The sequence below is a fragment of the Pseudochaenichthys georgianus genome, chromosome 21 (assembly GCF_902827115.2).
Source record: "Pseudochaenichthys georgianus chromosome 21, fPseGeo1.2, whole genome shotgun sequence".
Lineage (NCBI taxonomy): Eukaryota > Metazoa > Chordata > Actinopteri > Perciformes > Channichthyidae > Pseudochaenichthys > Pseudochaenichthys georgianus.
Window position 1 is genome coordinate 26,427,090 of NC_047523.1, and position 20,922 is coordinate 26,448,011.

General features: G+C 41.4%; 1 protein-coding gene across 1 annotated transcript; it reads left to right on the top strand.

Moving 5' to 3' along the window:
- Positions 1-9,247: 9,247 nt before the first annotated feature.
- On the top strand, positions 9,248-19,370 carry gja5a (gap junction protein, alpha 5a). The gene is made up of 2 exons (XM_034109894.1): positions 9,248-9,511; positions 16,889-19,370. The coding sequence occupies exon 2, from the start codon at positions 16,990-16,992 to the stop codon at positions 18,121-18,123; it is 1,134 nt and encodes a 377-aa protein (XP_033965785.1). The 5' UTR covers positions 9,248-9,511; positions 16,889-16,989; the 3' UTR covers positions 18,124-19,370.
- The last annotated feature ends 1,552 nt before the right edge of the window (positions 19,371-20,922 follow it).

Genomic DNA, 20,922 nt, shown 5'->3' on the forward strand with positions numbered 1-20,922 from the left:
CAACACCTGCCTCAATGTTGTCTCTCCTCCTTTGCACCAGTGGATGCCACACAGGTTACCAAACTTGTCTCAAAAGCTAAGGCTACAACCTGCTCCCTCGACCCCATGCCCTCTGCTCTGGTCAAAACTTGCCTACCCATTCTCTGCCCCACCATTGTTAAAATCATCAACTCCTCCCTGGAATCAGGCAAGGTTCCCGCCGTCCTCAAGATAGCAGCTGTCACCCCCATCATCAAAAAACCTGGTCTGGACCCCGAGGACCCCAGCAACTTCCGGCCGATCTCCAACCTTCCTTTTCTTAGCAAGATCATGGAAAGAGCAGTTGCTGCCCAGCTCCACCATCATATGTCCGACCATGAGCTCTATGAACCCTTCTAATCAGGCTTCAGATCCAACCACAGCACAGAGACGGCCCTTATTAAAATAACCAATGACCTCCTCATAGCCGCCGATTCAGGCCTCGTCAGCATCCTCATCCTCCTGGACATCTCCGCCGCATTCGACACAGTCTCCCACACTATCCTACTCAACCGCCTATCCGTCTACCTTGGCCTCTCTGGTACAGCCCTCTCATGGTTCCATTCCTACCTCTCCAACAGGCAACAGTTTGTGACCATCGGAAAATCCAGCTCTCCCCCAGCCCCTGTGAACCAGGGTGTGCCGCAAGGTTCAGTGCTCGGCCCCCTTCTATTCAACATCTACATGCTCCCCCTCGGTGAAATCATCCGCCGACATGGTCTCAACTTTCACTCCTACGCCGACGACACCCAACTCTACATCAGTACCAATCCATCATCCCAGCTACCCCCACTGTCACTTGTCAACTGCCTCAGCGACATCCAAGCCTGGATGTCAAAAAATCTACTTAAACTTAACAATAACAAAACAGAGCTCATGGTCGTGGCCCCAAAAACACTGCTCCGGAAGGTTAGAGATCTGCTCCTCACCATCGATGGCGGCTCCATCCACCCTTCCCCTGAGGTTCGCAGCCTGGGCGTCACTCTGGACTCTAGCCTCACCTTCAACTCCCACATCAGGTCTACCGTCAAAACTGCTTTCTTTCACCTACGAAACATCTCCAGACTCCGGCCCTCTCTCCCCGACCCCGTTGCAGAAACATTAATTCATACCTTCATCTCCTCTCGTCTGGACTACTGCAATGGAGTTCTGTTCGGGGTCACCAGCAAAGCCCTGGACAGGCTCCAGTACGTCCAGAACTCTGCAGCCAGGCTCCTCACCCACACTAAACCCTGGCAACACATCACCCCCACCCTCATCCACCTTCACTGGCTCCCGGTCATGTCACGCATCCAGTACAAACTCCTCCTGCTAACCTACAAATCTCTCCACTCCCTAGCCCCTCCATACATCTCTGACCTCCTTCAGCCCTACACCCCCTCTCGTCACCTGCGGTCCTCTGACAAAGGGCTGCTCTCCATCCAGCGCTCCAAGCTAAAAACATTTGGCAACAGAGCCTTCAGTGTCGCAGCCCCCACCCTCTGGAATTCTCTGCCCTCTGCAATCAGGAATGCAGACACTCTGGACACCTTTAAAAAACACCTCAAACACCATCTGTTCACTCAGGCCTTCGGCCTCAACTAAATTATAGTCACTTATTTCCTGCTATTGCTCTGTATGTCTATTATTACCTTTTGTTTTGTTACTTCTCACTGTAAAGCGTCCTTGGGTTTCGTGAAAGGCGCTATATAAATTTAAATTATTATTATTATTATTATTTTAGAAGCCAGCGTTCCCACAGCCGTAAACCATTTTGTGACAGAGAGTTGAACTGGTTTATCAAGATAACTGGAGCCTCCCATTCCTTAAGAGAGATAACAGAGCCAGGGTTTGGTCGTAAAACGTCAACAGGCAATAAGGTTAAATATCTTAGGAGTAAGGAAGAATTATTATTTGACACTTAGGAAGAGAGAAGAAATATTCTCTAACATTAGTCAATTTATTAGTTTATGTATTCCCCAGTGCAGCTACAGAACCAAATAGTACCAGATCACTCACATTATAGTACTAAAAAACCTTCCCAGAATTATTTTGTCTCTTATTGAGTCCTAGTGTGTGTGTATGTCAGAGAGAGACAGAGAAAGAGAGGCAGGGGTGAGAGACGAGGTATGAATTGTTCTCACCAGTGAAGAAGGAAGTGGAATGGCAGCTTCCTCTCTGTTGACGCTGGGCATCATGGGAGGGAGAGGAGAATCGATTTGCAAACAATGGAGAAGGGGCGATTGGAGGGCAGACAGGAGGCGGTGCGGAGGAAGGATTGAAGTGCTGCCTGGATATTAGAGGCTGGATGAGAGAAAGTGAAGTTTAGGATGAATATTGATGGTTGGAGACAGGCAGGAAGTAAAGGGACCACCTCTCTTGGTCTCCTGTAAATCAGCATTGTTCTGTGTTTCTTTGTCGTTCCCACTTTCCCACGGCTTCATCAACTTAGTGGTTTCCACGATGTTTCCCATAATGACCCATATCCTTTCCTCAAATGCAAAACCACTTAGGCCATAGTCGCCTCTTCTTTGATTAATTTCTTCCTGTATAATTACTAAAAAATAAAATAAAATGGTGATGATCCAAGAATAAATCAATGAGTGTTAAAAAAAAGGCCCGATTATGTTTTTTTGGGTTTCCCCTTTCATGTTGTGGATTTCTGTGTATGTAAATGGTCTGCAAATGTAAACAAACTTCCGCAATATAGTGACATCACAATGTAACACATGTACTTCTATTGGTTAGACCTGCATCAAATTGTACGTGATGGGCTAAGGGGTGGGACATCTCTCAGCGGTTGACCAATCACAACAGAGCCGACCAGCTAACTAATCAGAGCAGACTGGGCTCTGGTTTCAGACACAGCTGAAAAGCACAGGCAGCGAGAAAAATACAGCACTTTTTGAACATTCAAGCATGTAAACAGTCACAGTAGAGGCACAAAATACAACCTAAAACTGAGCATAATATCGCAAACGTTGTGTTTGCATTTGGTACAGGAAAGATAGAGTACTGTGGTAATTCAGAAAAAGTACTGTAAACAATGCCTGTGAGAGCGATTACAATGAATAAAAACAATAAAGTAGTTCATGTGCTCAGTATCGCTTGGAGCAGAGTTTGTTACTGTTGTTAGTGGCCCTTTACACATAGTTCAGTAAGGTTTACAAAGGTATGTTGATTAGAACAGCTTAAGGATAAGAGCATATGTTCAGAAAAAGTGAGTGTTTTTGACAACGTGTATTGCTCACTGGTGCACAGTAGACCCTGGGAAGCAGTCAGGCGTTGTTAATGGACTTATAATGGAAATCAAAACAAAAGGAGGATGGAATTGGGAAATGTTTGATAAAAATGCATGAAGGGTGACTAAGGTTGCTGAGGAATGCCATGTAAGACGGAACAACATGTGTACGTATCGCTCAGGACAGGAAGAGCTGCCTGAAGGGCTGGAGGTGGATTTCAGAGGAGGTAACACCCTAGTCTCTATCAGGGGAACACATGTCCCGAAACAGGATGATTTCATGCCTCCAGGTCCTCAAAGTCAGCCAGCCGCCCAACACAATGTTATCTACGGATAGGAGGGCCGGCACACACGGTCAACCATCCACTGACAAGAGTTTCACACACTTGTTCAGCGGGTAAGAGAAATGATTTACTATTCAATGTTGTTGCCTCAAACAAAGCAAGAGTCACTTTCACAATGATCAGGACCAACAGGAAGTCATAAAACAGGGCAATGGTCAAGTCTATGAGAAAGAGAATATGCTAAGCTGACCCAAAAAATACAAAACAACAATGAATGATTTTATTTCAATTGTCAAATCAGCTGTAAAACTGCCTCACTTGTATTTATTTGACTTAGAATAAGTCCAGTCAAAGCTTCAGTGGGGAGGAAGAGGCCTTATTGAAAGCCTGAATGGCCTTCTCGTTGCCCTTGGCCGGTGACTGCATGTGGCACGTCTGCAAGACTTGATGAACAATGCCGTCCTTTCAGTCACTGTTTGTTTTCAAGGATGTATGGTGGGCACATAAACACACATACACCCCTTGTCTGTCTTCAATGGCTATACACACATACAACATATACACTGGACAAAGTCAATCTGTCACACACACACACACACACACACACACACACACACACACACACACACACACACACACACACACACACACACACACACACACACACACACACACACACACACACAGCACCCGTCTGTCCTCATGTCTGAGTTAGTTAGTCGTCTTGGGTAAAGGGTCTTGTAGATATCATTCTTCCTGCATTTGTTTAGTCCGCTCCTTCTACACTACTGCACACTGGGATGCTGTAACGCCACAGAAGTGACCAAGGGGGAAATATAATAAGAGTTTGTGTTTCCTCCCTCTCTCTCTATATCTTGATAACCTTGTTCTTAGTAGGGCGGAGGAGGAACTGACAAGGTTTTGTTTGCTTTCATTTTGTTAACCCATCCGTTACTGACTCTGCATAAAGAAACACAGTAATCTTATAAAAACTCTAAAATAAAAACACTGATAGATTTGAAATACGGTCTGACTGATACTGGATATTTGAGGCCAACAGGTTCATTTCATGGCAGATATTTGGACTGAAAAACATCGGTAATGACGAATCTGTTGTGTCCCAGTAAACAGTGAAAGTGAATCAGCATGCACAATACCATGATCCTGAAACTGAAGCAGCCAAATGGCATTCAGCTGTTGATGCGTGTCACAGAACAGACATCAGACCTATTGAAAAAGCAGAGGAAGTTTCATGCAATACATAAGTGCACATTTGTAATAGCTGCTACTATGTATGCACATTCAGTCACTCATTCATGCATCCACACACAAATACTTGACCTATATGCCAAATGTCAACCTCGTATATTAAAAAACTGTGGTTGCTATTGAGTGGGGACAAAATAAATGTCACACACACACACTGATGAGGGAGGTGGACAATATGGGACATGCTATTCCACACAGCTGATGTGTTTTAAACCTTGAGAGCACTGAGGAAGCTTTAAAATGAAGACACAGACACATGATGTGGGTCACACATGCATGTCTGACCCACATGTGTCTTCATAGGCTCTTCATCATCATATCCTCCAGTCCGGGACAGCATTTCAGTCAGCAGCAGAGTAAGAGGTCAGTCGTTAAGAATAGCATCAGTCTAATTTGGTGGATAGATTTGGAAACAGATGAGTGTCCACAATAAACAACAAAGGACTGACTGTCTGCCTGTCAGCTTCTCACAATCCTCCACCTGTTGCCCCAAAGCTCTGTCACCCTAAAAGGACCAAAAAGCAGAGACAATCATTTTTGCTGCGCTTGACCATGTGCTTTCTTCTCTGGGTAAACAGAGTAGCACTGGTTTTATAATAACCTGGTTTGAATGGTAAAGAAGAGATGACAGTGAAGATTGTGTTAAATGTTGTTTTGCACTGAGAACAAATAAACACATGTGTCACTTGTCCTGTGCTGACAAGAGGAACAGTAGAAAACTCCCAAATCAATGTAACTTCTTCAAACTTCATAAAAGTGTGGAATAAGGTCACAAATCGATGTATTAATTGATAACAAAGATTCATGCATTATTGAAAAAAATAAGGAATCAGGGAAGACTTTTGTAATACTTTTTGTTGTACCAACTATGTGTACAATGTGTGCAACATATATATATATATGCCGTTAAAAACTGTGCAATATATACCTGGCTGCTAAATCCTCAGAACTGTTACAGGGTGTGTATTTTTGTAAAATGTGTAACTTCTTTTTATAATTTTTGTAAAATGTGTAACTTTTTTATTATAATTTATTTTGTATACTTATTACTTTGTCTATGCATGCTTAGGTAACATTAAGCTGTCTTGGGCTCTCTTCTGCTGTAACAATGTAAATGACCCCTCTGTGGGGCTAATAAAGGTATTCTGATTCTGATCTGAACAGTGCAACAGGATGTGTTTGCCTAAAGACAACATGTCACCAGTAAGTGAGCAAAGTACAGTAAATTAGTTTAATTGACAGGAAGTCTGCCACAACAACATGTCAGTGACTTTGACTGAGTCTTTGCTGACATACCGTAGAGTATGTATTTGCTTTAACCAAAACAACCTCTAGATTCTCTTCCCACTGGAGTTTCACTGTAATGCTGCATTTTGCTGTCATGAAAGCAGATTACACGAGTTAGTGATGGCCGCTCAGGAGCACGTGTCCATCAAGCCTCCCTGAGAGGTGGGCGAGGCAGGGCTGAAACGGGTCTGTGACATGAGCAGAATAGCAGGCAGGGGTCAGGCGGGTGGGCGGGTTTGGTGGGTTACACTAATGCATCCTGGCAGTGTGGGCTTTTTCCGTCAAACACTCAAGTACACATACGCTACACAGTTGTTTTCTCCCTCTTGCTCTTGATCTCTCCATGACACACACACATTCAGACCTCATCTTGGCACTGCGGAGAAGCTGAAAGTGATGGGATTAAGTGAAGTCGTGGAACATCACTTCTTTGTTACAAATCATGTCATGCTGTTATTCTGTGCGAATGGTGTTCCACTTCTAAATCCATACTGATGAGCAGCACAATGGAAACCTCAGAGTAAAATTTATGTAATTAGGAATCAGCAACAGCTTTTCCATCCCTTCAAACACTCCATTAAAGGCTGATTGAAGCCTGAGAGGATGTTAGGTGCTCAGTGGGCTTTTGTTTAAGGAAACTAGGAAATCAGGGGCAATTGTAACAGATGAATTGAAAACCTTGATGATGCTTAAGGAAAAAGTTAGTCTTTTCTTTGGGGTAGCACCCTGACAGCCTTCACTTTTGTTTTATAAGAGCATGAAAGACCTACATTAATAACAATATGTTTGGATGGAGCTGCAGAGTCTAAACTCCTTGATCTCGAAAGGTTTGTCATGAGATCCTTATTGGTTTGTTTTTTCTGCACGCTCAACCATTTTCTCTGCTGCCTGGTCAAAGGAGCAGTTGTTGGAGAGGAGACTTTAGCCTTTCAGATCCCTAATTAGGCCACCAGAACAGAAGGGAGAAGAACATTTATCAAAGAGCAAGAATGAGGGGTATCTTTGATTCGCTGAAGTAACAATTTACTGGTCACTGACTCTCGTTCTACAAATTAAATGAGAAAAACAACAGCACTTTCATAATATTTTATTACCTCCTCCAGGCAAAGGCCTGTGGGGGGACATGTGTTCGCTTGCGTGTATCTGTCTGTCTGAAACGCATAAACCCATCAGTCTGATTTTTTGTGTGCACATTTATGACTTTAAACTCAATGACTTCTTGTCATCGCAGGGATACACAAGTTTTGAGAAATGTATCCTTTTCACTGTTGACTTCTCACAACTGGCGTGTCAGTGCTGCAAGGGATCAACACCTGCTTTAGTTTGGAAACGTATTTCCTCTAGGGATTAGGAACTGTTCCTGTCCAGATTAGCACACTTCTCATCCAGGACGCAAGTGTGCCGACCGCTTTTCACTGCTTTGTCTCATGCAACAGATTCACTCTCATATCAATCTTTGCAGTTTAGACAATACTGGTTTGTACTCACCGATTTAAAATAATTTACCATCAGAAGCTAATTAGCTTATCCTGGCACAAAGACATAGGGTAGATAGTTTTCCTTGCTCTGTCTCAATGGTACAAAAAAAAAAACAGGTCTTCAATTCAACCCGGGATATATCCTTGGTCCATATTCTCCACAATGGAAGTTTTTATTGACTCGACGATGCTATCAACAAGACAAAATGGTAAGCTAAAAAGGAAACAATTTCCTTTCGATTTAGGGTAGTAAGGTTAACACACAAAAATACAACTTGATTATAACTGCTTGGTTAAAGTTAGAGAAACATTGTTGGATACATTTGCAAACTGTGAGTGTTTTCAGTCTTAAAGCTAATCTAAGCTAACAAGCTTCTGGCCGTACCTTCACTTTCACCTGACAAACATGAGCGTGGTGTCAGTCCTCTTATCCAACACCAGGCAGGAAAGTCATTCAGCCTATTTCTGAAGTTGTCAAACTATTCCTTTTAAAGGAAATCTTGAATACAAAAAAAGAGAGTGAGTTTGACAAACAAACACAGATCTAATGTTGGAAATGATGAATAAAGTCACATCATGAGTAAATGTACATTATAAATGTTCGTGTGAGTTCTCAAATCTACTGTGTGCCCTCCACACATAACTACAGCCATTTGAATGCACGTTGGCCCCTTCAGCAAGGATAAATCAAACCCAAAGATTTCCATTATGTAATGCAGCATGTATCTGCAGGCAGGCTGCGGAGCAGAGAGATTGTTCTGACTTAAAACTCACACCTCATATGACAGTTTTATCTAACTCTTTGTTCACATCCTAAGCTTCAGCAAGTGGTTTCAGACCTTGTGGAGGCTCCTTTTAGAGCAGGAGTGACACGATGAACATGGTACAATATTTCCACCAACATCTTTTAAGGTAACAATCTACTAATTGTTTCATCCCACAGGCCATACGACTATTAAACACCTGAACTTTTGAAACAACATCCATAACATTCATCTGGCTGCTACTTAGAAACTATGTATCTAATATATCATATTCCAATAACTTGTTTCACTATTTCACTATTTTACTGTTTTTTCTGCTTTTCTGTTTTATTGTATTGCACTGTTGGAGGAGCCTGTGACCTAAGATTTTCATCGTCATAACTACACTGTAGCTATGTTCGTATGACAAAATAAAAACCTTGAACCTTGAACGTACTTTATGTATGTTTTCTTCATTGTTTGCTCAATTTAAATAGATAAATACAATTGTTGTCTGTGTTTGCTTGAACTCTCCTTCAAAATGAATATACAAACATATGGATAAACACAGAATGGCCTTAGAAACTCATTATAGAATTGTTATGTATTGTTAACTTTGCTATACAATCTTGCACTGTAAGAATGTTGCAGTGCCTGGTCCTGAACACAGCACAGAACACAGAGCTGTACACTTTAAGGACCACACAGTAAATAAGAGCATGCTGGAAGTTTACTCCTAGCGGAATTGCCATTGATCCCAGAAAACAATTCCACTTCCTCTCCCGCTGTCGGAGAATGATTCCCAGCAAAAAATAGAGCCCTAGGGATGTAAGGAAAAAAAGTGAGGGGGGGGGGGATAGGAGGAGATGGAGGAGGAGAGACAGAAGGGAGGGCCATGTGGGGAAACACTCTTGTGATGCCCCTGCTTTTCTTCTCGTGCCCCCTGTGTGGACTAACAGTTTGGCGTTGGGACGAGACTGAGCTCAGATACCGCCCATGAGAGACAGATGCTGTTGATGTTCACACGAAGAAAAAGAAGAAGAAGAAGAAGAAGAAGAAGAAGAAGAAAATATTCCCACCATCACACTGAGCCTTTGGTCGTCAGCTGATCTCCAACATCACCTGCCAATCATCCACTGAGTTAAAGGCTGATTTCGACAGATAAGGAGAAGCTACTTGATCAGAAACAGCCGTCAATACCACTCAAAGCAGGTAAGCCTTAAAGTTATCACATTACAACTTTCCCTTTTTGGTAAACAATGTGAGACCCATACTACCAGAGAACTAAGACTAACAACTTGAAGTGAATGTGAAGTCTGTGTGTGTGTTAGAGCCCCTGACCTCTCTGGCAGGTACAGCAGTACTGTACGCTCTGTCTGTCTCTCTCTCTGCTTATAACTCTCATGAGAGACACATATATTCAAACAAAGTGCAGCCCTGGAGACTTGAGGACACAGAGCCACCAACAATGTGTTTAAACTCTATGAACGATGTGTTACTTCTGTGCTGTCTCAGGGGCTGATCATTCATCTGCGTTTACAAAATGTGTTTCCAACATGTATTAACCAATTCACCAAAGCGTAAATGAATGCTAGAAAATTGATAAAAAATAACTAAAGGAAAATGCACACTTTTGGGGTCAAAGCCACACACTAATGTCATTTAATCTTAAATTCCATAAACCACAGGCTAGATTGTTAAATCAATATCACTGTGAAAGTCTTGCAATTAAAAACAATTCCAGATTAAGTATTATCTGAAATAAATATTCAACTTTTGGTAAGTAAAGTTGATAGTATGCAGGTCGAAATGTGTTACATTAGTATACCTTATATATTATCACATTTAATATGACCTATGTATTAACATGTATGCTGTAGCTGGCCGTGGAGGAGCTGATTCGACCTACTTGATAGGCTACGTTTGACTGTGTATAGGTTAGAATTTATCCTTTCTATGCTAGCATTAAAAAAAAATCATAATCTGAAGAACAACAAGTTACCAAATAAATCAAGTTTTGTGAAAAGCACAATTTTCCCTTCTGAAATGCAGGGTAGTATGAATGAAGTAGTAAAACATATAAATACTCCAGTACTTCAGAACGGTACAATTATTTATTAAATGTACTTGCTTACTTTCCACATATAGACTACTTCATAAAACACTTATAAATAGATAAAAGATCAAACAACATTTGAGTATCCACAACAAATCCTTGTCAGGGTAACATCAATTACTTCTGTGTCCATTTTTTTCTATATGAAACCCAAGACACATTAACACCCACAGATAACAACTCACTGCAATACAAATGGGAATCCTACTGTCAACAAAGTCATAAAAGATATTTCCAAATATTATTCCAAATGTATTCCAAATGTAAAAATCTAAACAACAGGTTATGATTGTGTAAAGTTGCCTCATGCTAAAACAAGATAAAATGTGACAGGCTCACTTATCAAATTATATGATATCCATTACCAAAGATGAATTTATATCAAAGACTTTAAAGATAGTCTTGAAAATAATAAAGATCATAACAAGCCACTCATTTAATCTGTCAAGCTATCCAGGAATTTCAGTCGGGAGTGTGTTAGTAAGAATTTCTCTCCATGAAACACCTTGCCGCTGTCTTCGGCTCCAGTGTAATGCCATATGCAGCCAAACAATGGATCATAGCAGGCTGTGGGTCTGTGTACAGCAGTGGGCAGATGAAGAGCCAGACAGCCATGTAAGGTAGCAGCGCCGGCTTCTGCTGGTGTGACTGATATATGGCAGCCTAGATCCACACCGGCCTGTAAGTGGTGGCAACAGGTGACTCCCATGAGTGTGAAATATTCTCCTCCCCATCCCGCGTCAGATCCACTTTGTATGTCACACTATCCCTATCTCACCCCTCCAACACGCCAATGCCGCTAAACTTAAACATGCTCATCCTTGATTGTAATCCCGACACACATCGGAGAGATATGAACGCCAGTCCTGAGGCTAAACAGCTGCCGCAATGCACACTGGGATTGACCCCCTTCAAAAGTTCAAGTTTAAAAGCCATGCTTCAGATACAATGGAGGTCTTTTAAGATCTAAACTCATGTCCAATGGGCATATCAACAAAATGAATAATCCTAATTTGTTTCCATTATTCACTCCAATAAATGAAACAGCTTTAATCACCCAGAGAATAAGGGTATCAATCAAGTGAGTTTAACTGCAGCCTGGGTATGTTTGGCACCCTGAATGCAGGTCTGTTAATGTCAGCTGAGACTGATGCAACCTGTGTATCAATGTGTTCGCCCAGAGCACTGTGGTTGGTCTGACATTCTTTTCCTCGTGCTCCGCTACGGCTGTTCCACTGAAACGTTGCTGAGCTGTCACAACACTGCAGAGTGAACTGTAACTGGGAAATATGTTTTGGTTATAGAGCTGCTGGCAGGGGATTTTTGTTTGGGATCATTTAATGTCAGCTTAAATGTAAAGTTTCTCTACTTTAGTTTACGTTAGTTAACGGAGGAGGCGTGTGGCGCAGCGGATAGAGCCTTGGTGTTGGTTCAAACCTCACTGCAGTCAGCATGTCGTTGTGTCCCTGGGCAAGACACTTCACCCCAAATGGCTCCTGTGGGGATTTCCCACAGTATTGAGTATGAAAGTCGCTTTGGAGAAAAGCGTCTAACAAGTAACATGTAATGTAAACCAGGGAGTATTTTCTCAGGAGCCAACTAGTAACAAAATACATTCAGTCAGACAAACAGCATGCAAGAAACAATTTGTCAGATAACCAACAATTAAGAAAAACTAGTACAAGAGTATATCAAAATGTCAGATTTTGTAGTTTTATTATCTTGAGAAAATTAACAAATCTGGCTTGAGGAAAGTTTGCAGTTTATTCCATGTAATAGGCACCAAATAGCTGAAACTAGAAAATAGATGTGCAAATATGTAATCTCTAGGTTAGTTATTGGATCTTATATAACATTTCTAAAAGAGAAAATAGGCTGGTTTGGAAGGTTTGATTATCAGAGTTTTAGATATCTATCATGAGATTATTAATTTCGGTACATCCACCTTTGTGATGCAGAGAGCAATTGATGTGGAATATGTGCAATTCAGATCACTCTTTACACGGCAATGATGCCTTTGACATGTATAATCTTTGATAAAGCATAAAGGGTTTCTACACAGATGAAATACTAATGATTTGGATCCAAATAAAGTATGTTTAAAATGTGGGAGCAATGCAGTAAATCCTCAATGAATGGTTTTACTTTACAAAACATTTTTTTTACAGCAATCAAATACATTTTTAGGAAAGTATCAAGTATTTATTGAGACTATAAATGTATTCCTAATGTAATTCACTCACTGTAGAAAAATGTCCAAAAATGTCCTGACCAGAAATTGTACAGACATGAAATATCCTACGGCAGAATCACTGGGGCAGCTTGCCAGATATGGCTCTTAACAATTGTTTTAATATATAACTTGGTCCCTTAGTCTGGGCCTGTGTGCCCAAATGTGTCCCTTTAGAATATGTCAAACACTTTTCAAGAGAACAAATGAGTTTCCTTACTGTGTTTTACTTCCTACTGAATAAGATGAATTCATTTGTCAGTTAATGTAGTTTTTATGTCCGTGCATTGAGATCATTTTGGAGATTGCTGACACATAGAATAACACTATTGTACTTTATACCATAGGCTGTGTAAATACTTGTCCCTCCACTGATGTCAGTCTAAACATTCCATATTAAAGGGAAGCAGGACAAGAAAATGCATATGCAGCCATCTAATTGCCGTGTGTTTATGAGGACGGCGCAGCGTATCCTGGTCCTCTGTGAGGATCCGGAGTCTGTCAAACACGGCTTATGTGCTGAGAGGTACAGATCAGTGGAGGAATGTTTAAATCAACCCTGCCCCCTGTTGTTCCCGGCCTGTGGATGAACTGCAGGCTGTGGGCAACCAGCTAGTATTGGAAGGTCCGTTTTTAAATTCATCGACGAAAGTATACATTTTATTTGGCCATTTTTTTTACTTCTGGCATCATGATATATCTCAATTATATTATACAGTATATACTCTATGATTTTGTGAAATATATAACTCTGAAACCTTCCTCCACATGCCAGTTTACAGCAATAAAAACATAGTTTAATGATCCTATAAAAACCTTCCAAGTGCCTAAGGTGAAACCACAGTCCCGACCAGAGCCACTGAGATCTAAGGCAACACTGAGCATCACAGCAGGATTTGTTGTTTTGTTGCAGGGTGGGGAAAAACACACATAATGTATTCCTGTTGCTCTGCAGTGAGTCACAGCAGCAGCCGTCTCAAATCAGTGTCATCTGACTGGAAATTATAATCTAGCCACGTTAAAAGTGAGTCTGGTCAACTTTGATACGACACTGCAATTGTGAAATGATTGTACAGTAGTTTTGGAGTCTGCTTACTGGCATGGTTATTCATAATGACTCTCAAACACTTATCTTAGATTGTTGTTCCCTGGGACTCTAACTCTTACCCACAGGACACACAAACGCACAGAGGGACTCAGATATAACGTCAAAGAGAAATGACTCAATGCACCATTTGCGCACTTCACCATTTTGAATTCCTTAGAACCAGATAGTCCATTACTCTGCCACAGAGATTATAAACAAATATGACAGCCATGACGGTCACCAGGCAGAGCAGAGTGTTCGGCAAAGGGCACGATGCATCCCAGTAAATCCATGGTTATTGCGACAGGACACACAGGAGCACAGGTGTCAGACGGCCCACAGTGGAAGGTGCTTTTTACAGCAAAGGAGTTCACTGGGATGTCTCGGCTGTGACCTCGCTGCCCCCCCCCCCCCCCCCCCCCCTGCCTCCCCCCCCTGCCTCCCACTACTTTTAATACCGTATTCCTTTTGTCCTTCGGAAATCATATTTTTTGAGATTGCTTCCTTTGAGAACAGGAAGTGGCCGTTGAGGGGAGATGACAGAGACAGACTGGTTTGAATTAGCATATTTTATCAACTTTTCTCAGTAAAGAAAAGCACAATTTATACCATACTGTGTATACATACTATTGTGTTTACTGTACTACATAACTATACCAATGGTAGAGAGCAAGTACATTTCCTCAAGTAGCTTCAGTGTTATTGGTACTTTACTTACTTTGCTATATTTGAGAGAAGTGTTTATTATGGCAATTGAAGTTGTATTGATCTTTTCATACCCGAATCAGCTTCTTATATAAGTCAGTTCACTAGCAGGAGGAGGAGAAACCCTACTGACTACTGAACAAAATGTATTCAACTCCTGTTAGTGTCATATTTTAAAAGCTATAGTGCTTTAAGTAAAAGATTAAGTGATGACCATCTACAGCATTAAATGGCTACTTGTTAATGCATTTGACAAAATAATAATAATGACTCCTTTCAAGGCGTCCATTGTGGAGTTTTACTTGAGATGCTTTACTTAAATTAGATGAGGACTTTTTAATTGCCGCACATTACATTTACATAGTGGCATTGCTTTGGATCTGACAGTGACAGATCAGTAAACTCTCACCTCTCCTCATCTTTCACATTTTACAAATCAGGGAATAGATACCAAATGAAGACATTGTTTTACAAAAGTAGTTGTCTTCAATCTAGATTATTTAGATTTTCCAACTGTATTCTGCAGCAAGCCAGTCATGACACACATACAAATGAGGGTGTATCACAAAGGTCAACTTTGAAAGAGTCCAGGGGGAGATGTATTGTTAGCAGGGTCTGCGCAGGTGAGGAAAGCCTGTTGTCAGTGTCTGCTGATAACAACAAGGCTTGTGTGTAATGTGTGCCTCCTGCTATTGTGCTGCCTGGACTCTCACTCCCTTCCTCATTCAGCTCTCTGCCTGTTTGTGATTTACGTTCAAATAAAGATCATCAGCTTTATCCTAGGAGGGCTTTGAGCCAGTTCCCGGAGTGAGACAAGGACCCGCTTCACTAACTCACAATCCAACATGGTTTGCAACTATGACCAGTGTGACGTTAGCGTGTGAAGGAATATGCTGGAAAACAAATGGCAGACCAAACGTTCCTGAGCTACGCACTTTCCCATCAGCCACGGCGTTGATAGAGGTTGAACATTTCCTCTCGCATATGTTGCGATTGAATCCAATACGGTAATAATAAGGAAACTGTCTAAATGGCAGATAAGTATTTAAGAATGTCCCATAGACTTGCTTTGTTACCCTTCTTTCGATGCTTCACAGACAAAGAGCACAACGTTTTGATGTTCCATCTCATTGCCATATATATACTTGATAGAGACACCAAGAGGGGGGGGGAGACAGACTGAGGGTCATAGACCATCTCTCTCTCACACATAACTAGTGTCATCGTCAGCCACAGTGGACAGTGGACTATGCAATGGGAATAACTTATTATGGAAACAACTGCTCATGGATAACAATGGGCGGTAGATGAGAGGTGGTAAGAGAGAATATTAACTCCCTGTTTGGTGTTTTTTATACTGTGATTGTCGCGATTATACTGTATATCCTACCTGGCACACCATTAAAATAACAGTTTATCTTTTTAACACACAGCGTTTGAGGAATGTATACGTTTTTTAAAACCTTGCCAAGTAGGACACTAAATTGAGACGTGATAAGTGTCAAAGTTTATCTTCAGCCGTTTTACAGTGTTATAACTCATTTAACTTTGAAGTCTAATTGCATTATAAAAGCTGGCAGTAGGCGACAGTACATCGTGCATTTAGATGTCGGAGGTCACCCCTCAATGGCTTTTCTTAACCCCTCAATGATGGGGTCACTTATTGCACACATAAAGCTGTCTTGTGAACTTCCTTATAGGGTCATTCTTGGCCGAGGCTCGCCAGCCTGTCACTGCCATGTTTGGGTCTAACCTAAACTCTAACTAATGCTGCAGGTGAAAGCACACAGTGTATAGATGGAGAGATCAGATTGACGCTCTCAGATGGATTGCATCATGTCTGAGGTTTTCATTATCGGAAAGGAAAGGACATCATAGCTGCAGTTCTGTTGTCGTGAGTGAACTCTGCTGGTCAGGGACCACAGGCAAAATAGAAACCATGCAGCTCAGGCCGGTCACTCACAGCGTTGAAAGGACAAAGTCTCCTAGCTTTGACTTGCCCCGCAGTGGCTTGTTATCCTCTCAATCTGACTATCATGCATAATTTGGAGTTAGGGAATGTAAACACATATTGTATAATATTAAGAGATTCCTTTAAAACATCCTCATTATTTACTTTTGCATGACTCCTGAACTTCCTCTGGCTCCCTCACATGGGAAAATGGGTGTTCTCATGCCACTGTGTCCAGTCCTCTAGCAATTCACAGACGGAGGAGCTATTTTTATGCACATTATGCCACCCATACACACACACACACACACACACACACACACACACACACACACACACACACACACACACACACACACACACACACACACACACACACACACACACACACACACAGCTCATTTCACGTATAGAGTATACAGAGAAGCTGTCTGACTGATCGTATTTGTTTCTCTTTTCTCATTTCCCCCCCTCTCTCTTATGTCCATTCTCCACCTCAGGAACTTCACCTCTTCACCTCTATTGCACTATTCTTTAGCTCTTCCTCTCCTCCATCTCCAGTCTTTGTGTCTCAGGTGTGTGCTAAGGCCTGTGAGCAGTGATGGGGGATTGGAGTCTCCTGGGGAATTTCCTAGAGGAGGTCCAGGAACACTCCACCTCGGTCGGGAAGGTCTGGCTCACCGTCCTCTTCATCTTCCGCATCCTGGTCCTTGGCACGGCGGCCGAGTCCTCCTGGGGCGACGAGCAGAGCGACTTCCTGTGTGACACCCAGCAGCCCGGTTGCACCAACGTGTGTTATGACAGCGCCTTTCCCATTGCCCACATACGCTACTGGGTGCTGCAGATTGTTTTCGTCTCCACGCCATCCCTCATCTACATGGGCCATGCCATGCACATTGTCCGCAGAGAGGAGAAGCTGCGGAGGAAGGAACAGGAGGAGAGAGGGGAAAGTGAAGAAGAGCTGGAGGAGGAGAAGGAGTACCTGCAGCGGAAAGAGACCGGAAAAATGTCTTCTGAGGGGACTGTCCCTTTCCGCCTGAAAGGAGCGCTGCTGCAGACTTACATCCTGAGCATCTTGATCCGCACAGTGATGGAGGTGACATTTATCGTGGTGCAGTACAGGATATACGGGGTGTTCCTCAGGGCCCTGTACCTGTGCGAGACCTGGCCCTGCCCCAACCCCGTCAACTGCTACATGTCCCGTCCCACAGAAAAGAACGTCTTTATCATCTTCATGCTGGTGGTGGCCGGTGTGTCTCTGCTGCTGTCTGTGTTGGAGCTCTACCACCTTGCTTGGAAAAGCAGCAGGAGGTGTTTACGCAACAAGAGGCTGAAGAAGAGCAAACACAGAGCTGTGACGGTGTCTGCGTCTCTGGAGCCCAACAGCCCACCTCTGCCCTCGGCCTCCTGCACCCCACCCCCTGACTTCAGCCAGTGTCTGGCAGCCAATGGCGCCATGAACCCCTTGACCTCTATGGCCTCTCATCCCTTCAACAACAGGATGGCGCTGCAGCAGAACTCAGTCAACTTGGCCACAGAGCGGCATCACAGCTGCGACAACATGGAGGACGAGGGAGACTTTCTGAGGATGAGATACGACCACGTGCCCACAGAGCTGCCAAACAGCTGCGCACCATCACCTCTGCTGCACTCCGGCTGCATGAAGGACAAACGCCGCCTGAGCAAGACCAGCGGGAGCAGCAGCCGGGCTCGACAGGACGATCTGTCCGTTTAGCCGGGGAGAGGAGGGGGATTTGACTTTCAGAACCAAAGAGAAGGGACTAGAAGATCAGTTTAGGAGGATACAAGTGTCATTGCTGAGTGAAGGGGTCAGAATGTGAACACAACCTAATTATGCAAACTCTGGCATTGAAGCCTGCAACTTGACTACAGAGGATGGACTAAATGTTCACTTTAGACCCTGAGATATATGTGTGTGGACTATGCAACCTTTACATGTGTAAACTCTGAGAGCAGATAGTATTTGTGAACCAATCTTTCCCAGTGTTAGAACAACTGAAAAGCAAACAGGGTTAACAGGTGTGATACCTGTCTATTGCACATTTTATATTTTTGTTAAAATCCAAAAACATAAGGAGAGGAAAATACGTAAGTGTGAATGACAATGATGCCTGGACGTGAGATGACTTAGGGAAACCATTTCATTGGAATGAGAAATATGATACAAATCTTAACTATTTCATTAATTACAACATTGTTTTTCTCTCCAACTGCAACAAATTGAGACACATAGAGAAAACAGGGAGTTAATATGCAATAAACTGTGAAGCTTGCTATACTCTAAATTGGATGGTTTTCATCCAGGGCATATGCAGTGCCTTAAAAAGTTTAAAAACATTTTTTTTTTTTTCATACACCAAGTTTTTATGTATATTTTCTTTTTCCAAAAGCCAAAGCAGATTAAGCCATATTTTGACTTGCTAACCTGATTGCACTAAGTAAAGTATTAAAGTAAACTGTAAACTAAGGATAATCACCAAACATTATAAATGACATTTGAATTCAAACTGTGTTCATTATGTGCGTTGTGACAGGATCATCTGTGTGCAGAATGGAGCCTGATTTCTTTTGAGAGAGATCCAGGGGAGAAAGAGCTCTTGTCTGAATGTTGTTATGAGGAGATCTGGCCACTGGGTGGAAACATTGCTCGTTTTTCTGTTTCTGTCCTGGAGCCATTGTGTAAATAGTGAATTTGTTCCGATGCAAAATGTATGTTTTAGTTGATATCTTCAAATGTATTCGATTACATTTGCTGTGTCTCTTTTTTATTTTATGTATCATAATTGTTTAGGTTGTTTGTCACAGCAATTTGTAAATGAACATCCACTGCAACTGGGGGTTTAACACATCTCCTACAACAACCAACCACAGACATTGTTTTGGTTTTTCCACAGAGACTTTTATGCAATAAACGTCATCACTACCCGTTATAAATCAATAAACCATCAACTGTACAATCTACGCTTGTGTCCCCGGATGTGGTAATTAAAGTTTTTCTTAGATCTCTCTGCAACATCAACATAAATAAATCTGTTTTGCAAAATCAGAGAAAAGTGTACTTGATAAGGTGCAAGACCAACTTGCACCATTTTAAAACCTTCATAAATATAGAAATGATTAAACTAAATAACAAGTGGAAAGGAAGAAGATGATGAAGCAGTCATTTTTTTTATTAGCCACTTGCATGTTCTAGTGAGTCTGTTCTCAACAAAAAACATCTACAGGACACAGACTGGAGAGGATGTGTAGTATTGACACAAACAAAGACTGTCTCGTTATCTCTGCCAGGAAACTGAGCACTCATTTCCAATTTGGAAAGTCAATCAAAATGTCTCTAAGTTTAGGCAGAAAAAAAATCTATTTTCACGTATATTAAGTTTTTGATATTGATACAGTGACAAATCAAATCAGGTTTTATTTATATAGCACATTTAAAAGCGATTTTTGGTCGAGCCAAAGTGCTGTACATGTAATAAAAACACACTACTACAATCACAATAAGAGACAATAATTTACAACATAAATATAAAAAAGAAAAACACAGGGAATAGTCAGGTGTCATGCTCCGCTCTGACTAGAAGGCCAGAGAGAAGAAGTGTGTCTTTAGTGATGATTTAAAAAAAAACCTATGCTATTGTTTAACCTCTAAGTAATTACATTCAATATATTTTAGAAATGACAGGAATTATACTGATTATAATGAATTTCAATACATACATTTAAAAAATACGAGTATTTAAATAAAATCAAATAGATTTAAATGCTTAAAAATAAACTCTACCATGATTCATTTCTGTGAGTGTAGTGTATGGGCCGACCTCACATGGAGGGGCAGACTATTCCAGAGCCTGGGGCCAGCTGCTGTAATAAATAGCTACATATGTTTTGAGTCAGAGTAACATATCAAAAATAGGTATATATATTATGGTAGGCCTACATTATGAAATATGGGCAACCATGGTGGAATGTAACTAAGAACTTTACTCGAAAAAATACAACATACTTGTACTTTATTTGAGTATTTTCTCTTCATGCTTATTCATACTTTTACTCCATTACATTATGTATGCAGATGTTGTACTTTAGAATCCACAACATTTATTTTACAGCTTCAGTTACAAATTACTTCTCAGATTAAGGTTATTAATAAAAAATACAAATCAATGTATATGTTATTATAGTTTGAGGAATCCAGCATTATATGAAGTAAACCCAACCTTAACCAAGTGCAACAATTAAGTGATGAACATATTAATGCATCCTTAATTTTAATAAAATATGATCAATAAATGTGATTCTAAAATGGGGAATTCTGCATTATGAGCTATTTTTTTTTTAAATAACATGAGATAAGATAACATTTATTGATCGGCATAGGGAATTTCAGGTGTCTTACAGTAACAGAAATAAACGTAAACATGGAATAGGACAGGTATGAATTCACATAAGCAGAACAATTATAATAATAATAATAATAATAATTAATAATAATAATAATAAGAACAATAACAAT

What these genes read in the sequence shown, in the direction of transcription:
- gja5a (XM_034109894.1), top strand. Translation starts at nt 16,990, where the DNA reads ATGGGGGATTGGAGTCTCCTGGGGAATTTCCTAGAGGAGGTCCAGGAA.